The sequence below is a fragment of the Papilio xuthus genome, unplaced genomic scaffold, assembly GCF_000836235.2.
Source record: "Papilio xuthus unplaced genomic scaffold, Pxut_1.1 DF826115.1, whole genome shotgun sequence".
Taxonomy (NCBI): domain Eukaryota; kingdom Metazoa; phylum Arthropoda; class Insecta; order Lepidoptera; family Papilionidae; genus Papilio; species Papilio xuthus.
The window spans coordinates 1,008,965-1,030,189 of record NW_013532534.1 but is presented as its reverse complement, the minus strand read 5'-3'; the positions used below and the strand labels follow the sequence as shown (position 1 = coordinate 1,030,189).

The 21,225-nt window shown below is 32.6% G+C and overlaps 2 protein-coding genes across 4 annotated transcripts; one reads left to right on the top strand and one right to left on the bottom strand.

Moving 5' to 3' along the window:
* Window positions 1-193: 193 nt before the first annotated feature.
* On the bottom strand, window positions 194-2,007 carry Dbp80 (putative ATP-dependent RNA helicase Dbp80). 3 transcript variants are annotated; one of them, XM_013319483.1, is made up of 2 exons: window positions 1,919-2,007; window positions 194-1,784 (listed from the first exon to the last, which is right to left on the bottom strand). In XM_013319483.1, the coding sequence occupies exon 2, from the start codon at window positions 1,778-1,780 to the stop codon at window positions 380-382; it is 1,401 nt and encodes a 466-aa protein (XP_013174937.1). In that variant the 5' UTR covers window positions 1,781-1,784; window positions 1,919-2,007; the 3' UTR covers window positions 194-379. The 3 variants fall into 3 exon arrangements, with proteins under 3 accessions (XP_013174937.1, XP_013174939.1, XP_013174938.1); XM_013319485.1 differs by having other exon boundaries at window positions 1,984-2,000; XM_013319484.1 differs by having other exon boundaries at window positions 1,865-1,940.
* Window positions 2,008-3,909: 1,902 nt separating this feature from the next.
* Window positions 3,910-6,290, top strand: LOC106123283 (uncharacterized oxidoreductase YrbE). The gene is made up of 7 exons (XM_013319523.1): window positions 3,910-3,986; window positions 4,181-4,276; window positions 4,369-4,620; window positions 4,722-5,029; window positions 5,262-5,501; window positions 5,613-5,768; window positions 6,056-6,290. Exons 2-7 carry the CDS (start codon window positions 4,197-4,199, stop codon window positions 6,193-6,195), a joined length of 1,176 nt encoding a protein of 391 aa, XP_013174977.1. The 5' UTR covers window positions 3,910-3,986; window positions 4,181-4,196; the 3' UTR covers window positions 6,196-6,290.
* The last annotated feature ends 14,935 nt before the right edge of the window (window positions 6,291-21,225 follow it).

Sequence of the window (21,225 nt, the reverse complement as noted above, 5' to 3'; positions counted from 1 at the left end):
ACTGGTTGTATCATGCGGCTTGCTGTCCAAGGTCTATATCGCCCACTCACTTAAACCTTTGAAAATAGTGTGTGGTCTATTGCGATTAACTGACAGACTAATATTGGCCAGCGGACTGTTAATGAGTGGGACCATTTTGAGGGTTTAATAAGATTTTCATCACTAGTTAGCATCAGCATAGAAATATCTGAAAGTATTAAAAAAATACTCTTTCGAGATAATTTTATTTAGACCGATATCAAAATATAGAGAACAAGCTTTAATCATCTAGGGATATCACTTTCATGTGCATCAAGTCTGCTGAAATGTTTGATATTATAGCACTATTGATTTCTGTTCGGAACAGTTGATGAAAATATAAAAATGCAATATAGGTAACTTATGCTCCAATTTTCTCAATTTCTTCTGCATCCTCAATGTCTAACAGGTGGATCTTCTTGCCAAAGTGTGCTTCAATGTCTAAACAAATTTGCATTGCCTGAGATGAATCAATTAGATTTATTGCTATGCCTGCCTTTCCAAATCTACCTGTCCTTCCAATTCTGTGCAAATATGTTTCACAATCTGCTTTTTTATTTAAGTCCATAGGCATATCAAAGTTAACTACTAGAGTAACTTGTTCTACATCAATACCCCGGGACAAAACATTAGTTGTGATCAAAACTTTTTCTAAGCCAGCTCTGAAGCGATCCAGCACTGCTATCCTCTGTTCAACTGTAAGCTCTCCTGACAGCACAGCTACTGAATGACCATCTCTCGACATTTTTTCTGATAGCCAACCTGCTGTTTTTCTGGTATGACAAAAAATTATTGCTTGTCCAATGGTAATGACTCCATAAATATTACAAATAGCTCTGTATTTGTCATCTGAATTTTTGCATTTAACATAGTACTGCTTAATATTATCTAAAGATTCTTCTTCTCTTAACAGTCTAATAATAATTGGATTGGGCACAATTACTTCAGCAAAGCCCATAACGGCACTGTCATATGTGGCTGAGAAGAACATCATTTGACAAGTGGGCGGCAGGCATTTATGTATTTTGATACACTGATCTTGATGACCTTGACGATCAATCATTACATCTGCTTCATCCAATACAAAAACTTTAATTTTGCTCAAGTCAAACATTCCAAATTTGACACCCCAGTCCAACATTTTACCTGGTGTCCCGATAATTATGTGATCAGTGATTTTAGTTCCTTTAGGCACTTCTTCACCTCTGACAGCATATTTAAGTTTAATCTCAGGACAAAATTTTGCCATCTTTGCAGCAACTTCTCCAGTTTGTATTGCTAATTCATATGTTGGACTAAGACAAAGCACTTGCGGATAATTTTTTGTGTGATCTACTCTGCTAAGCATAGCAAGTACAAATGCAGCAGTTTTACCAGTTCCTGACTGGGATTGAGCAATCATGTTTTGCGGGGGATCGGCCAGTAGTGTTGGCAATGCCGTTTCTTGAATTTTCGATGGGGCATTGAAACCCAAGGCATAAACTCCCTTTAGTAAATTTGGTTTTAAATGAAGAGCTTCAAAAGTTTTTACTGAGTATAATGGAGAATTCGGGTCTTTCCTTTGCACTTCAATATCTAGCTTTGACTCAACCAATCCTTGTCTTATTATTTTCATCAACAATGAAGCTTCAGCTGGATTGGCAGCATCAGGTGCATCATCTGTATCTGATCTCTGATTCTCATTTTTCTTTACTAAATCCAATCCTGCTACTTTATTAGAAATTTCCAATTCATCCGCTTTTTGTCCCCACTGGCTTGCCATTGTTCTGCAAAATTTAAGTTATAAGTTGTTTTACATCCAAACTTTCTAAACAGTAACATTTGTCATAATAGGAATTGTGTTAACTTTTAGGTTATATTTTAGATGGATCAGAACACTTGGAAACACTGTTATACTCACTATTTGTTATATATAAGTTAAATTATTATAATAAAATACAAAATTAATAGCGGTGTGGAAAGTACCGGAATTCTTTTTATCACTTTTTCCGCACAGAGTATATAAATCATACGATGAAAATGTACATAGATTAGATTGTAAAACTGTGGTTAGGTACAGAGTATAAATAAAATGTTATTTCGTCCAATATTTACATCGAAATACTGTCGAAATACAGTGAATTTCCTGTTATTGCAACAAAAAATATAATTACTGCAGGTGTCATGCCTTTTTTTTTATTTTATGTAATTTTATATTTCTAAGGTTTTATACATATTCTGAACCAACAGCGGTGGCAGCGGCTCTCTCACCGGTTCAGATATCCTTGTTTGATTATACATGTTATGTTTGCAGCTCACTTGGTGTGTAAGATTTTGGATAATTTGTTATGTCCTGCTCACACATAAGCTCACTATTCATCCGCACTGTATGGCTTGGCGCCTATCTCAAGTTGGGGTTGACTAGGTCTTAATCAATCACGCTGGTCCAGTGCGAAATGGTTGACTTAAAACATATCTTTGAATTCAATCGCCAATATCTGCAGGTTGCATCACGATGTTTTTATTCAACGTAAGAAGTCGCATAAATGTACATATGGATTCGAAAATCTAAAAATACATTTGGACATGGATATGGGTATCGAACCTGGAAGTTTTTAGATTACGGTCCGGTGTAGTCAAGTGTTTAACAACTGCCCCACCGTCGCTCTCCTAAACAAAAGTTTGTATTAACTTTAGGATATATTAAAAAAAACGCAGAGTTGTTATTGTGGGACATTTTCGTAATGATAATGATTAAACTCAAAAATTTAAGACTTATCAGAAAACTAGCTGTTACCCGCGACTCCGTCCGCGCGGAATTAAAAAAACTTAATAAGTAGCCTCTGTGTTCTTCCGGACTATGTTATTCATATATTTCATCGAGATCCGTTCAGTCTTTATGGAAATACTTTCAAACAAACATCTATCCATCTAAACAATCGCATTTATAATATTAGTAAGATGTAAGATTAGTAAGATATATAACGACATAGCCTACAAAAATTTAATTAAACTAGAGCATAATATTTATATTTAACATTCTTTAAAGTTATTATGTAAGCATTAGAATAACATAGTAGATTATGGCTCCTTTGTAATCAAGCGTTGTTCGAAAACAATAAATGAAATGAAAAAAATAAATCTTGTGGATATTTTGCGAAGTTTATTTTCAGAAAAAATTTGCGATCGTATATTCTTATTAACAAAAAATATAACAAACCATGAAGATTTCAAGACTACAAAAGGCTTTCTTTAACTTTGTTTTAATGCTAAAGCGAACTAACATTGGATTACTTGTAAATCAAGTTAGTTCGTGCGTGATACGTAATAGGATTATGTACAACTTGTTTCGTTATAATTGGTTGGATCGTACTATTTTTCTTAGCAATTAATGCATAAGTTATATTAAAATTTCGTTAAAATATTGATTTATAACAATAATACATGTACGTCTGTCATACAGGTTATAAATATTATTTAATGAGTGTAAGTGACATGCTGAGAAATAAAAAAAAGATGGGATTTAATTTGTTTTGTTACAACGTTTTTCTGACCTCAATGGCTTTCGTGTATTTTTAACGGTTATGGGAGCGGAACAGGACCAATCATCGTATCAATGTTTGGGGAAGGCCCACTTGCTGCTGTGGGCGACATGTGGCGGAGATGATGAAACTCTATATAACGACACTCAACAACGAACGCCTCATAACATCGACAGAGCTTGTTTGTTTGTTTTCTTAAAAAATCAGAGTACCGCTTAAAATGAATCACTCGATGTAACGTCGTAAAATACTTGGTCCGTTTAGTGCCGTTATATGGAGTTTACACTGTATGTGTTTATTTCTTTGATAATTTATCATTCGGGGAGGTTATCTTATGTTATGTGAGAAGTGAAGAGATATACCGTGCCATGCCTATTTATACTACGTAGACGCTTTTGCACTCGCACTTTGGGTACCAAACGTTCCTCACCACACATCTTCTCTCGGGTTTGATTATTTTTACATTTTTAAATTTTGAGATTAACGTATCTAAGTTCATCTATATTTCATTGATTATATTTTCTTTCTCATCATATGACCAAACTCAATTGGCAATGTCATAGACCTCAGCGGATGGATGGATATCCAGCCACTTGCTTTACTCTAAGCATTTGTATTAATAAAGTTATATTTTTATCCAGATAAAAAACTATCAGAATGGCTACTAAGAAGTTCGCTGGACCAACGCCTTACACCTTTACTCCTTCCTACCCGGACGTCGATTACGTTTTCACCGAGTATGTGATTGTACTTCAAACCTTAATTGTTATATATATTTTATATATATAATTTCAAAATGTTCTAAATTCTAATCATTTTTGTTATTCAGATACTTGAATAACGTGATGACAAAGGACAACGGCAGGCCTACAGTGGCACCGGTCGTGGGCGCCATCTTCGGTCTCGGCCGCGCAGGTTCCATCCACCTCGCCAACATCATAAACAACCCGCGCATCATCCTCAAGTACATTGTCGACGATCGCGTCGAGAGGTTCAAGGACCTCAAGAAGTACTGGAAGTTGAGCGATGACGTAACTTTCATCACGTCAAAGGATAGCGACAAAGTATACAAAGACAAGAGGTAAAATAAATTACTTTGCCTATAAGAAATAAAAATATTTTAACTAATTTAGTATTATAACTATCAGTAGCTATTAAACTAAACCGCATTTCTTTTTGCAGTGTTAACGTCGTATTCATCTGCTCCCCGACGTTCACCCACCACAACATTGTTGTGAACTCGATTGCCAATAACAAAGATGTCTTCTGCGAGAAACCCATCGCGGAGTCCAGCGAAGACACCTTTAAGTGCTACGAAGCTGCCAAGAGCAAGGGAAAGACCTTATTCTCAGCTTTCAACCGTCGTTTCGACCCCGCCTACAGGAGCTTGAAGGAAAGAGTCAGGGAGGGCACCGTCGGACACGTTCAGATCGTCAAAGTTACAGCCAGAGACTCGCCGCTGCCATCCGTTGACTACTTGAAGACATCCGGTAATTTATATGCTGTTTTGATAACTATATTTCTATAATAATAGATGTAAAAATAACAAAAAACAAGTTGTTATCACCTTCAAACATTCTGCTTTTTCTTTTTTCCAAGGTCAGCTAGGTATGTACGAACCATATTTGTAAGTACGTGTATATTTAGATACTATTAATAATGTAGGCGTTTCTAGTCTATTTATACTGTGAAACTGGATAAGATGAGGATATGTGTCTTCAGGCGGTGTGTACCACGATTGCCTCGTGCACGACATTGACATGACATGCTGGGTGCTGGGCGAGCTTCCGATCCGCGTGCAGTCGTCCGCCACCGCGCTCATCCCAGAGATCAAGGCCATCGACGACTTTGACACCATCGCCTTCCTCCTTACCTTCCCCTCTGGCGCCATTGCCATCGGCGACAACAGCCGTTACAGCGCTTACGGATACGACCAGAGGCTCGAAGTGTTCGGAAACAAGGGTAACGTTATTAGTTGTATAAATGAATGTGAAACTTGAAATCTTTGCAAAAAATACTTTCCAAATTGATTCTGTGTCAAAATATAGTAGATTTACTTTATAATTTGTTCAGGTATGCTGAAGGTAGAAAACGAGAAGCCTTGCCCATCGCTGGAGAGCTATCTCGGCCACGAGGGCGTCAAAACCAACCCTATCTTCTACTCATTCCCGTCCCGCTACAAGGCCGCCTACAAATACGAACTCGAGCACTTCCTAGATGTTGTCCAATGTGAGTTTTTTCTTTTATTTACTAAACGTCATCCGACCGTTTTGCAAAGCTTTAAAAGAGTATATACAAAAAGCGGAAACACCAACGCCATTTCTTAAAATAATATGAGAAAATACACACATACATTTCATTTTTAAGTTTTTAATTTGAATTATTTTCGTAATGTTAATTATTAAATTTTTATTGTGAAATTAGAAATATGGCTATGAACGTCTGTTTCAAAATGAAGAGTGGATTTGTATACATAAACTCGGAAAAATAACAATTGAAACACGTCAATTTTACAGTCGGTGACAAGCCCGAGGTGACCAGCTGGCAAACGCTAGCAGTGAGCAAGATCGCAAACGCGGCGGAGCAGAGCGCGCGCACTGGCAAGACCGTCGAAATCGACTGGAGCAAGGACGACATCCCCGCCGTCTACTCTTAACTCTATGACCGAACCAAGCAAACAACGAATTAATGCTGAATCAATAAATATGGATGATGTTAATGTCTAATTTGTAATAAATCGTTTGATATAATAAAAAATGTCGTTTCTGTAATCTTTACATCCTATAAGCGTATATCTAATTACTTTTTTAGAATTAAAGATAGTTATTTGATTAATTTAGAGGATAAAAGTAAATAACAAAACAAATGCACGCAGTTTATAAATTATACGAATACGAAGTGTGTATAAAGAACAATAGCTAATTAATTAGAGTGAGCATTCGAAATGCTCAAAAATTTGAGTATTTCACACATTATACAAACAAAATATATAATTTATAAACTTCTAAACACATAGGTAAGAATCGAAAATATAATTTTTAATATTACCCTCAAGATCGAATATGACAATATAATATTGTCAAATTAGTTTCATTTCAATAATTTTCCTCAAGGAATTTCAATAAAAACTAAAGATTGAGCCTCATTGCGGGGTACACTGAAGCAAAAAGTATGCGGTATCCACCAGAAGTTCGTCCAAGTTCAAAGTGAACGTATTGAAGTGGAATATTCTATATCAAGGGTAAAGGTATTCATATTTAATTTTCCCTTATACGAGAGTCTGTAAGAAGCCTTTTATCTCGACGTAATTTCTTAGAAAATACTTTGAACCAACAATTTACTTACCTAGTATACATAATAATTTGTTTACGTATGAATATATTTACAAATTAATACATGGAAAAGTTTTTAATATAACTAGATATCACCTGTTTTATAAACTTTGTTTTTTTTTTATATCATTAGAGGACAAAGGAGCGGCAGGTACGCCGAGGTGATCATCGACGGCCAAGGACATCCGCAACACTAGAGGAACTGCAGAACCAGCCTATGAGAAAAAGGTACGCTTGCTTCTTGATAATTTTATTTGATAACATTGATCTAAGTTCTCCCCTTCAGTTCATTTGTTATGTCCGGAACTACGAGTAGTGTACCTTGTTGAACCAGAAATTTGTATTGCCCTGATTTTATGCTCGGTAATATTCTATTTTTTTATTTTGGTGAAGTTTGGGAAAGTACGTGACGAATTTGACTCATAATTTAATAAACAACAGCTATAAATTAAATTACTTGCGATAATCTATGAAGCAGATACGAATAGTTTATCAGTATTGACCTAATATGATTTTGTTTATTATTATGTAATTATACACAGTTCTATTACAAAAGAGATTTTTATCCAAATTATAAATGTTTTTGCTTATTGATTCGTAATGTAGATCCATTTTCTATACAATATTTGCTACTTAAATTTCCGATGGCAGTAAGATTACACAATACTTCTTCATCAAATATTGGTCACTTCATTTAAACTACAATGGATGAATGACAAGAAATACTAGTATAAAAAAAGTATTTCGTTTACAAACTGCATGATCATTTTATTTAAATATTTTGAAGGCTTAAATTACCAAATAAAGAGACAAACTAAACATTTACACTTATTTATCGCTTTAACAACTGATCTATCGTCGGTCATTATTTCAAGCGTCATTTACTGAATGAATAACGAATGCATAAAAGTTGTTTGTTGCTCTATGGTAACTAAAGACTAAAATTATTAAAGTAAACCGTAGTCATCAATATGATTTAACTGTAACATATCCAAATAGAGATCGTAGCTTGCGTTAGCTACATCTACAAATCGCATTAGATATACCCATGTAAAATCTGATTTATTGTTTTAACTATTTTAAACGATTCGGCTAATTTTCGAAGCTCATCATGTTTCTATATTTATTATCATTGGTATTATAAAAAGAGAATGAATTCTAAAAAAAAAAAAACGTTTATAGTTAGAGTTTGTCTATTCCACGAGTAGCGAATAGCGAAGCAGACGACTGTAGCAAATGTAATTTAGCTGCAGCGGTGCGGTATAAGAACGAGTGGAATTATTTATCTAACTGCAACGGCGACTTTGACGGAGGTGGCTCGCTCGAGCGCACAGGACAAGGATTAATTGAGTTAGATATGTAACGAATACCGATAATGCGATCTACGATTTCGTATTCATTCAAACAACAATGTAATATGTATATCCTTATTAATTTTAAAACATCAGTAAGCCTAAATACACGCCAAAATAGAACCAGCTCTTAAGGCTTAAGAGCTTCGGTGGCTAGGGGTTAAGCACTTGAGTTTCAACCTGCAGGTTCTGGGTTGGAATCCCGCCGTGTACCAATGTGTTTTCGATTTTTGACTTACATATGTACATTTATTCGACGTTCTTATGGCACGTGAAACAGAGTGATGCAACCTGCCCATATCTGCGAAGAATTTCAAAGAATGTGTTAAGTCAACCAATCCGTTTAGGGCTTTAGGATGTTGCGATGAAATGAAAATACATACAAAGTCAAATATGTATATGCATTCGTATCTGCGAAAAACATTAGTCTATTGATATTTGGAAAACATTTATCCCCGTAGTTATTACGTAGCTTCACCTAGGTCAGTTTACTTGATGTATTAATCGGCTAATACAGGCAGTGCATAGATGGACCGCGATATCACTGAGTCCAATCAATATTCGGGGAATATTTGGTAATTGAACATGCAGCGCGGTAATGAAATTGACTCTCCGCGAAGAGCCTCCAAATAGCAACACGATACCTATCGACATCGTACTATGTCAATATCTCACATTTTGGACATTTTTAATTTAATTATTTATTACTGGAATATTCATAAGTTTTATCTTGAAAAGATGTAATGTAAAATCGTAATTATCAAACATGGATAATTGTAAAAGAATCAAATTATTTAACAGTATCGCTCATGATTCGGGATACAAAATATTTTTATTTTACATAAACATAAACTGGTTAAACTTTGTACTAAACTTTGTTAAACTAAATAATGATTTCCTTTTCCTTTTTGAAAATTACAAAATCTTAATGGAGCAAAAACTCTAATTTGTTATTGATGATGTTTAGAATCATTATGTTTTTGTCAAATCATGCGGTTAATAAGAAAACCTTCTTGTCACGATGTTGTTTCTGTTTTAAAAGAGGATTGTTCTTTTCTATACTTGCAAACATTTTTTTTAAAGAAAATATCAAATTTATCAGCCAATATAATACTAGGTTAATGCTCAAGCTCAATAACTAATTGACTTGAAAGGGTTACACCAAAAAGTTAAGACACCAGGAGATTTTTTTAAATTTTTTTCAGCGCAGCTTTCATGGCAGATAATAAGTTGTCGTCCAGACATTATTATGAGTAAGTTTATAACCAACAAGCAATCAATATATGAGTAGGTTGTCAGTCAATACCTGGCAGTATGTGCCCACTATTCGGTAATTGAACATGGAACGCGTTAATGAAATTTTCTCTTCGCCAGTAGATTACAATATCATGGCGAACGGCGCTACGTCATCACGGTTACACGATGGAAAATAAAAATGCAATACTTAAACTTTAACTTAGTTAATACGATAGATTATTCTGATTCTTCTGTGGTCCTAAATAAATTGTGTTTCATTGCATTTTTTGTATGATACAAGGATTATTAACTTTCTAGACGAGCTTTAATTTTAAAACTGTTCGTTTTCTTTCTCAAATAGTAGATAAATTCTTAAAAAAAATCTAAAAACAACAAAATTATCTAGGAATCGTTCAAAAAATCGTATTATTCGACTAGTTTTCTTAAGTTGCTTTGAACGTTTGAACCAAACATTTTTCTTAGAATATTTATCGTGTGTACATCACAAAGAAATTCCATTTGGGGAAAAAGCGCAAATAGTTCGATATTGGAATTTCCCTTGTGTAAATGTTATCGCAGTTACGTTGCGTCATCGTACCTGTGCCTTGCCTGGGCTGGTGTCGGCACTACACGGAACACATTCTGACTCTATGAATTTACATCAAAAAAAGATTGAACTTTACACCAAGGATTAACAGCTCAATGGTTACACTGAATGAAATATGATTAAGATCTACTTACTAATAAAACCTTTGTTAAATGTACTTACAATCTTTTTGAACTTACAAATGTTAAATCGACTACAAAAGTATTGTAAGCAGCTGCTCCCAGCGATAAAACACATATTAAATAAAAAGACAACATAACAATTGTTATTCTGTGCGAATGTGCGCATCAGTTTGTCAGTAAATTTTTGGGAGAGCGTGTCTGTCTACCGATAAGAATACGTTAGAACATAAAAATAAAAGTTCACATCGTGAAGGAGCAGGAAAAGTCGCGGAATAATATTTGAGATTTCCGTTTTATTTGCCAGCGGACCCTTCTCGCGCAGAGACAGAGATTTCCCGAGATGGCCCTATCAAACATTTATAGGAGTATCTACATAAAAGGACAACACTTAAGAACAGTTTCAATGAGTGTTCTACATGATAGGAGCGAGCCGTAATCCGAACAAAAAAGCTGATTCAATTTTCCATTTCATTGCGCAAAATCCCTCTCAAGTTTTATAACAGATATGTAATATTTAAATCTAATTTTATTTCAATTATACTTTTGTTTTTTAATCTATGGTAAACAGTGAAAAATAAGTTTATCGTGAAACTTTCGCAAATATAGTTACGTACGCGGTAAAGTCGCTAAAGTTAAAAAACCTAGTTTGCAAAACGAATGAGTTGCAGCAACCTTAACAAAGCCGTGCCAATGAAATGATACAAAGTCGTTGAATGTTGCAAATTTGAATTTAAGCTACTATTGTTTCTATTACGCTATGAATTTCGCGCCAAATTTAAAGATCAATTGTGTTTTACATTTGCTGATATCCTACCACTTAAAAATTTCCGGCTGCCGCTAGAGAGTTGAAAGAAGAAAGAAGTGTTACAATTTCTCGTTCTTTCTTTTTCTTACATTAATATTTATAATTTTGTAAGGTTTGACTAAAAAAAATCTCTATGCCTTGTTTGTATCATACATAAGTTACTAAAAAATGTTGAATGTTTGCGATACAATTGTCGTTGTTTGTAGAGTCGTAACGAAAAACGCGTACGAATAAATGTTCACAGCCCTTTTATGTAAGGCGGAGGATTGTGCAAACAAATAAAACGTTACGGCGAACGCGCTGATTTCATAGCATATTTATCAATAACTTTTACATTTTTTTATTTTACAATCTGGGTGAGAAAAATATTAAAATAATAAATATCTTTCACGACAAAATATCGGATAAGGAAATAATTCTTTCGTAGCCCGCCTTAACTACCTACATACAATTCATTTTCATCAAAATCATCAGAATTTTAGACAGTGCTAGTAGCTTTAAACGAAAGAACCTTCATATTATGTTTTTATATTTTTTATTTTTTAAGACTATAATTTTTTTTTATTCAAATTATAATAACGAAGTTAAAACTTGCATTACTGTTTAAAAAAAAGTCACATAAAGTGTTAAGGTTGCGTGGTGTACGACGAAGTTTTACGTTTATTGCGTGTACATTAAGATGGTGAAACAGGACGTAGTACATGTCTAGTCCTTATCATTAAAAGATGGACCCCAAAGAAGAATATGTAAAAGTTTAATTTATTTTACTTTTAAAACAAAATATAACATTTAACTTAACTAACACTTTACTGTAAATTCCTTTAGCTGTTCCAAGAAACAGTGTTTTACTCTATTACAATATTCTGCTATTGTTCCTTATTATTATTATTATGCTACTATTATTATCGGTGTAAAATTCTCGTTTTTTTTAATTATAACCGTTCAAGGCGATAGACGTTTGAAAATCATTCATAATTATCACCAGCCTGTATTTGTTTATTGATAATTATGAAAATAAAAATAGCGAGAAGAGTAAAACTTGAATGTTTACTATCGAAACATTATACTGTTTCACTCACACGAATCTAAAAAAGTTGACATTTATATATGTTTAGGGAGTGGGAAAACACGCAACAAAGTGCAAAAGATTATCTGAACGTTTATAGGGGAGATTCAGTTGATAAGTTGAACTTGAACTCTTGTTTAAAACGATAAAGACGTACAAAAATATTCCTAAACCCGTCTTTATCTGTTAAATGGAATAATATTTACATAATATTATTATGTATAAGATGTTACTTAACATTTTACGTAATAAATTATGTAACAAAAACCACATGTTTTGAACTTTTTATTTGTCCGAATATTAACACGTGATTAAATTGATAATGGAAACAGTAACACTATGTTTACTTATTATCTAACTGTATTATTGTTATTCATTCCATCTATACTTTGATAGAATAAAGAGGAAAGATTTGATTGTTTGCATTGAATAGACTCCGAAACTACTAATCCGATTTGAAAAATTCTTTCACTGTTGGGATGCTACATCAATCCCGGGTGACGTAGGCTATGCTTATTTCTACTAGTTTATTTTAATTCCGTACAGAATGAGTCGCGGGCAAAGTGATAGTTTCTTTGATTCCAAGATTACAAGAAAATTCAAGGCAAAACTTCTAAGGTATATTCATATCTTAAACGGATATATGAGCAAAAGTATTACATTTACTAAGTAGTATTAGCGTGGAGTAAAATATTCTTCATAAATCCTTTCTTAATTTTTCAATTCAAAATGTCCGACGGTTCTATTAATATTCCACTTAAACTTTTACTTCGTCATTATTTCCACTTCATAGTTTTATTCATCTTTTTTAAGGAAAAGTTGGCTAAGTGCTTAAATAGGTCGTAATCTCACTTTTTATTCCTTTTAATTGACAATGTTATAGTTCAGCAGTTAGGAGTTGCTTGTTCTTAATTCATTGCTTATATTTAAGACATTATAATATTTAATAAATATATCTTAGTTGGTACAACTTAAAATGAACCTGTGACCTTCATGCGTATTTCACGCATAGATGGTCGGAGACAATCGAAGGGAAGGAGGCTTGGCGAAGAACCCTGGCGGTTTGTTTGGACATGGCTATTGCCTTTGATCGGGTGTGGTACTAAGTGTTTCTTTCGATGTTACTTTCCTACGGGCTGCCTGAAACGCTGCAACATGATTTACAGTTTTTGGGGGGGTCGGAGCATCTAAGCCAATTGTGCGCAAGAAATAATGAACTTCAGCTATTAATGAATTAGAATTCTTTTGATTTTAATTCAAGGAAAATATTATACGAAGATAATTAGCGAACATTTTATATTAAAACCGTAACATCTAAGTAAGATAGCTTATCCAGCTTAACGAGATTTTACACCCTCATTGCATGGTCGCAGGTTATACCCGCATTTCCCTTGTTTAATAAGACATCAAAATTATTTTTTTTATTAAGTTTTCGTAGGCAATGGAAACAAGGCTCAATACGGTGTCCATTAATAATATTTTAAGTTCACTAATACGTAGGTAATTTCAATTTATTTAAATATATTTTTTTATTAAATATAAGTTAAGAACATTTCCATAGAATGAGATATTTTAAAGCATTAAGGAAGAAAATCTTCATGTCATTACTGGATGATCATAGTACGTGCCTTGAATAAATTACTTGAGCGAGCTCTTTTACCATTCCATGGCTTAATTTCGAAAAACATCGTGGACAATTTGTAAGGGTTGTACTACAGAAAGTTGGATTATGTCGTTAAAAGTGTTTTTTTTTGGTTAAAACTGGTTTTAGACATTATTTCCAATACATTTAAATTAAAGATTACCATAATTTTAGCATGTTTGATGAGTCTTTTATGTTTGGAAAGAGACAAAATCCATCTGTAAGTAAAAATAATATGTAACTTGTGAATTAAACATGTCTTTGCAATACGCTGTGAGCCTAACTGGTACAGTGCCACAAATACTGGTACGAACATGCTCCACAATACTGCAACAATAGACTTCCGGAGTCCGATATTCACAAGAAATGAAACCAGCAACGTGTATTCAGAAAGGGAGTAATCATTTCCCATCTCTGTGTGTCAAAGGCTTATTTTACCGAAACATCTCTCGACATCTTATTTCAAGTGATAAGTTGAGGTTTACCAAAAAACCATATAACCAACTAACACGTGTAATTCACATAATACTTCCTGTCAAAATAGGTTGCTTTTCACAGCTTATTTGGATATTGTTAAACGCCAACGACGACGTTATTTGATAAATAAGTTTTATGTATATTATTCGGGACTATGAACTTGAACACAGTGAAATAAGACCTTAACATTATAGTAATTTAGCTCAATCAATTTATTCATGTTATTCATTACGAAAACTCTTATCGTTGTTTTCTATTTAGCTTCTATGTATAGCAAAATATGATATATGCTGAAATCAGAACATTCCTATAGTAATTTTTTCGTGTGTCGTGACCCATGAGGATTCGTAAAAATGACACTAATACAAACGAAAAATAGTTTGTTGAGATACTTGGATGTGAGATGTTATTTTCATGACACAATTTTAATATAACGCCTATAACGTGATAATGATTTTTTTTTATTATTTCAACAGTATTGATGCTTTTAGATGGGCTTAAAAATGTGTTTTAATTGTTCTTAACTTTTAAGACATTTAAGCGATCTATTTTGTCATCATTTTAAATATTTTAATGTAGACTTATGTTTCCTGTGATGAACTATACGACTCAAACCGAAGCCGAAGCACAAAAGATTTCCGGAGCTGGCTGTACACAAGGTATGAGCCGAGGTGTAATCAGAAAGGTCGCAATCAGACCCCACCTCTGAGAAGTCTACCGGAGACAAAGCTCTACTGTTATGTCTAAATTTTATAAACGAAATTTTATTTTATAAAACATTTTTGTTTATTAGCTTATGTATTTAACTAAACAAACATATACTTAAGTACCAAAATTTGTATGAAAGGTTTTATAATACAATATTTAAAAAAAAATGACTATATAACATTAACATAAAATAAACAGTAAATATGAGTAAACAGTAATATTATTTTCAATTTTATTTACGAAAAAATTATCATTTTTTTATTTAACTGGCAATACTGGTGAAATTTGTGTATAAGTCACAGAGAAATGATTTGTTAGTCGTTTTATCTATTTGTGTCCCGTGAGCCATTATTATCCAGCCAGGATTATCCCGCTACGCCGTGATTATGATTAAACGTCACATCGCGACACAAAGTAAACAGGAACGCATTGTGCGGATATCTAAAAACTTGTTTTTCTCGTTCTCGGTTTTGTTAAGCTAACTCATTTTATAAATCGTTTCAACGAATTTTGTAATATATAATTGGCATAGTAAAAGTTTCAGAAAATATCAACTTAAAATTAATTATCGTGTTTCTTCTGCCGTATATAACCAAAAAATAGTAATGTAGTGTAGTAATTGTACTAGATGTTTTTGCATTCCGGCGTATCGTATAGACAGAATTTAACGTGGCCAGACAACGTTCCAACCCGTACCTAACGAACAAACGCTATTTTGATCCAATCGTACGAATGTTTCTCTAAACAATTTTAATTTAGAAAATCAAATGAATGCTGAAACTTGTTTTCAACATTCATTAGTTCAGAAACAGAACGTAAAACGTTTGATTTGTTTGCGTGCATTTAGTGCGTCTAATGAAAATATAGAGCCGATTATGTGCCTCTGGATTGTTTCAAAATAATAAAAAAAAAGAATTTGTTAAAAATCTAATAAATAAAACACAAATATATATTTTTTTTTATTAAAAAGAGCTTAACAATAGTGCTTATTAGTCAACTTGTAGGTTAAAAAAGGCAATTATAATTATGTAAGCCTTATTTTATGTAAAATGGTATTATGCCTGTCAAGATCATATTTCCGGCATCTGGTTCTGGCCAAAGATATCCATTAGTCTTACTTAACGGAATAACTTTTTAAATTTCGTTTGTTCAAATGATGCGCAGATGGTGTGGATTCTAACAATTACATAGAGTAGTAATTACTTTGCCACACTAAAAAAAAATAAACGACTTTTCTTTTCATAATTAAAATATCTTTGTTTTAAGCCAATTAATAAATTGAATTAAGAATTATAATATTAGGAGGAGTGAGGGAGAGTTAGGGAGAGAAAGAGAGAGACTAGAGATAAACTACATAGAGCGATGCGTTATTTAAAAATACGTAAATTTAATTTGACAAACATGTTATTAATCACGTCAACTATTTTGTATCAAATTCAAAATCATATCAGCAATACAGCGAATGATAAATTATTATGCGTTATTTGATATTTTATTGATGACAACAATCCGTGTATTCCTGATTCACTATTATGTATTTGACACCTTTTTTTAATTTTGAAAATACTTAAAAGTCCATCATCTATTAAGTTTTAGCAGTTTTAAGCTTAAATTTATACATTTCCTTCTTTTGCAATACCGTTCTCCGTATCTTTTGTGTCCAAATTTTGAGTAACCAAAATCGTATCCAAACTTTCGTAGAAGTAAGTTTAGTACATTAAGATCGTGTAGATGTTTTTGTGGTTTAAGGTAGTTAACGAGCGAGTTCATTTTATGACGTTAATTAAATCTGCATTATTAATATCCCAAAATATCGGAAAAATTGCAAATGTTTGAAAGAGATATGATGGTAAGGACATATTCTGAATGACATTGTATATATTAAATTCTGTAATTTGATGTTTTATTATTATTTACAAAGTTATTAAGGTAGAAAGTGCATCACAACAGCGGTCAGTTCATAAGGATTCCAATCAATTGCACGTTATATTGTACTGTAAATAAAACCACAACAAGTAATTCCTCTGCCTCGGTGCTACGTCGTACCCGTCCCAGCCTGCGTTTGTATTGTCCCAGTTCCAACATTAAATACTTTTTATCCATTGTAAATGTTGCAAAGCCAATGTTTCAATAGACTTTCTTTAAAAATTATAAAGAATTTATATTAGTTTTTTTGTTTCGGGAACTAATGAAACTTTTTTTATGAAAATGTTTCAAACTAAAATGGTTTTCATATATAAAATAACATAAAATTATTTAAACAATCGTGAGACATTATAACGAAAAGGTTATTTTCGCGTTAGTCCACATAGGTCCCAATTGTCCTGAAGAACCTACGACAGGTCTTAAACTAGTTGGTGCCGAAAACGGATTCAGTATTTGTAATTGAAGGAAGCTATAACATTGTTTCCTATACGTATAAAATGTTATGATAGCACATAAGATTTTAAAGGCATAAAAATCATATAGAATGTCAGCGTTCAAATTTTTATGCGAACGTCGTTGTAATAAATTCCATCTGATTGTCGTCATTGTGCTGCACAATGAGGTCTGTAATAAGGACTTACTCCACAAGGCCCGTGTTACAGCGCGCGGACGTGTTACGTTCACCTTCACAGATTGTATTGCTGTTTGAGTTTGAAATTCACTGTAAAAATTAAGTATATAAGACATTTTATCACAACGTGGACGTAAAAGTGACATTTCTTTATATTCAAATAATTATGTTTCATGAGAATGGATAAAATATATAAGTCTTGGTGTCGCCCGCGACTCCGTGTGTGCGAAATTAAAAGAAAACTTAATTAGCAGCCTATGTGTTCATCCAGGCTATGTTCTACATATATGCCAAATTTCAGCGAGATCCATGCAGCCGTTCTGAAGATACATTCAAACAAACATTCATCTATCCAAACATTCGCATTTATAATATTAGCAAGAAGTAAGATTGTTTACGCTGCAGCAAATTGTACGATTTATTAAAAATAAATAAAAATAGTTAAAGTAAAACCTTTTTGAATTCAAAAAAGCAATGAACTAAGTGTACAACGGCGCATGTAATTTGTCGTCATAATTTGTTAAGCGATATTTATGATAGTCAGGTTCAGGTATTTTGTGCAGGTGCTCGTAACAGCTGTATTAATTATCCGCGTAAACCAAATCAATTTAATTTATTATCAAACTTAATTTAACAATGTTAGCAACAAACTATACTCGGCGTAGTGACATAATGGCGATAATTTAGGATGTTATATAATTTATTGAACGCTTTTTTGATAACCTTTACGATGTGACACATGGTTTTAAAGTTTTTTTTACGCTTAGTTTTATCTTTATTTATTTGCATGCTTAATAGTTATTAGTTCCAACTTAAAATTCTAGCTGCAAATAGAATAAAACACTTTATTTTAAAAAGATTGAAAGATATATGGTACTAATCAGTTTTTTTAATTTAATTCTGAACAGCGGGTCGACTCTAAAATTGTGGTTACGAAGAAATTTATTCAAGGCACGATCTGTTCCCGTTTTCTATAGGGAAAATGTGCTCGTTTATTTTTATGAGTTAATTGAATGTACGTTTCCTGAAATCAACGCGAAAGTAGATGCAGATTAGGATTTAGAATTTCTATTCGCGTCAACTTATTTTAAACTTTAATATATTAAACATTCAAAATAATACTGCACTCTTATGTGGTATATAAGCATTTAATTCAAAGAATGCCTCGTCCCGTCTGACCTAAGCATCATGGCCGTAGGTAACGACCTGATCCTATAAAAAGGCACAAAAATATCGCGAACGCAATTTATCATGTCATTATTCAAGCAAAGGGCGAACTTTACGACTATAATAACATGAGATTTTTGACTCAAAGTGGCTCGTGAATAGGGAACATCCATAATTGTGCTGTTTTATGCGAATGATTAACCTTTTAACGTTCGCTAAAAGGAAATCCATTCTTCACAAAACAATACTTTTGTTGATATTTAGATCGAATTCTTTTTTATTTATGCATAGAATTAATTATATTGCTTTCCGCTTTATTAAGAATGGCCATACTTTAACCAAATATTAACCTAAAAGAAGAGTAAAACTTAAAAGAGAAGAGAAGTTCTAGAACAATATCTCGTATACTATACACAAGAAAATGTGTTTAAATTACATTTACTTCGTTTAGTGATCAATCTCTTCTCTTACTCACCGTCAATCGACTGTACTTTTTGCAACAAAAATAAAGATAAGATAAATTTAATAAACTGAATTATCACAATTATTTGTAGTGACAAAGAGTTGCAATATAAATTAATGCCTCGGGCTGAGTACAATGTGTATCGTTCCTTTGACTTTGAAATACGTGCTTTACTTGCTTTCTGATTTTTTTTTGTGAAACGTCTGTATCTGGTCCAATGACAAATAAAAAAATTTCGTAAATAAATTACACACTTAGCTATGACTAAAAACAAATTTACTGTTAAGAAACTTTATCAAACATTTTACTGTTGTTGTTTTAATATTATAAAAAGTTAAACATTGTTTCAACTATGTTGTTTTTAATAAGAGGTAGTTTTATAGTTCTTGTAACATGTAATCAAGCAGGAGACTTGGCAATGTTAACATGAACACGCAAAAACCGCAACCACGATTAGTACGCTCGCTGCCTTTCGTTTAATTTACAACGGTTTCTCTTCGAACTTTACTCAGTACAAAAGTAATTTTACATTACTAGATAAGATAATTTTAAATTTATGTTTTGTCACTGAAAATCTTACTTCTTACTAATATTATAAATGCGAATATTTAGATGGATGGATGGATGTTTGAAGGTAATTCCGGAACAGCTAAACGGATCTCGCTGAAATTTGGCGTAAACGTAGAACATAGTCTGAAAGAAAACATAGACTACTTATTAAGTTTGTTTTTAATTCCGCGCGGATGAAGTTGCGGGGATAGTAATGACATAAAAACATTTACAATATCCAAATCTTTTAATTTATAATTCTATAGAGAAGTTTTGTTACCTGGACCTGATGTTTGAATTAATGTTATTTTATTGTTCTCAATTATCGATATATTATACTTTCGTTAGCATTAGATAAAGCGTAAGATGTTATTTATATATTGAACGTCTATAATATCGTCCGGAGACCGTCGCAGTTTGCTTGACATTGACCTCTGAAGCAAAGTGCCATTACTATGCTAAGAAGTCTGGCTGGCGTTTGCATAAACAGATGAATTTCACTGATCACTCTTCTTGCTACCCCTACATGATAATTTTGAAGAAAATGATAATGACGTGAATTTATTATACATAGTTTAATAATAACATGATTAGATACGTTAATAATTCCTTAATTTTCTAATAGGACTCTATGTATCTCTGTTACTTATCTTGCAATTGTTTCATTGAACCTTCCCATTTTTCTTATTGTACTATTAAGCCCTTGTTGATTATTAAAGTATTCGGTTTTGCTTAGAGAAATAGGATTTTTTTATAGTCACTATCTTCTAAACTCATTCTTTGGTAAACTAATAGAAATTTAAAAACAATAAAGTTTTGCATCTATGAGAAATTTTATTAGATCAACGTTTTGTCTGTTTGTTTCCTAAGATGTACAAAAATTAATTTATAAGGTTATGCTTAATTAATTCTTAAAAAGAACGAGTAAAGCTTTTGTGATCAGCGGACCAGAAATTATCGTGCAATGAATTAATTTATCGAAAGTATTCTAAGGTTTGTCTCGAGGGAGCAAGTCACATTTTTAGGTGTAAACAATACAATTGTATGGATAAAACAATATTGATTTTGCATGATTGGTTGGAAAAATTAAAAATACGATGACAACTTGTGAAAACAAGAGGATTTTTAACAATTTATTTTTTATTTTGGCTTACAAAATTCCAATATTATTTGCACCTTCAGTGTGTCATTTTGTTTCACTGTTATCTCACATGCTGTTCATTTTATTTCAATAGTAATAAAAAGACTATATTGAATGTCTGTAATTTAATCTTTATTTAATATAATTGCATTTGTCTGTGATATGTGTATTGATAAATAAACGGGATTGATTTCGATATTTATTTCAGAATAAAATGCTTTAGTTTGACCTTAATTTTAACAAGCACGTTACTGGGTGTTTACTGTCAAAGAAACGACTTTCATTCATTGCATTTAGCCCCGAGCATTAATTAAAATTTTAAGCCCTTTGTGACTGAAATGTTAGTATAGGACTAAATGTTTTTAATTGAAAGGAAATTAAATATACATTTATATTTAAAGATTGTTATACCATTTTTAAGCGATATGTATAACACTAACGTCTAGTAGTAGTTTATTACAG

What these genes read in the sequence shown, in the direction of transcription:
- LOC106123283 (XM_013319523.1), top strand. Translation starts at nt 4,197, where the DNA reads ATGGCTACTAAGAAGTTCGCTGGACCAACGCCTTACACCTTTACTCCT. An exon ending in TGACTACTTGAAGACATCCG is followed by an intron (nt 5,030 to 5,261) that starts GTAATTTATATG and finishes ATGTGTCTTCAG; the next exon opens with GCGGTGTGTACCACGATTGC. An exon ending in CGAAGTGTTCGGAAACAAGG is followed by an intron (nt 5,502 to 5,612) that starts GTAACGTTATTA and finishes TAATTTGTTCAG; the next exon opens with GTATGCTGAAGGTAGAAAAC.
- Dbp80 (XM_013319483.1), bottom strand. Translation starts at nt 1,780, where the DNA reads ATGGCAAGCCAGTGGGGACAAAAAGCGGATGAATTGGAAATTTCTAAT.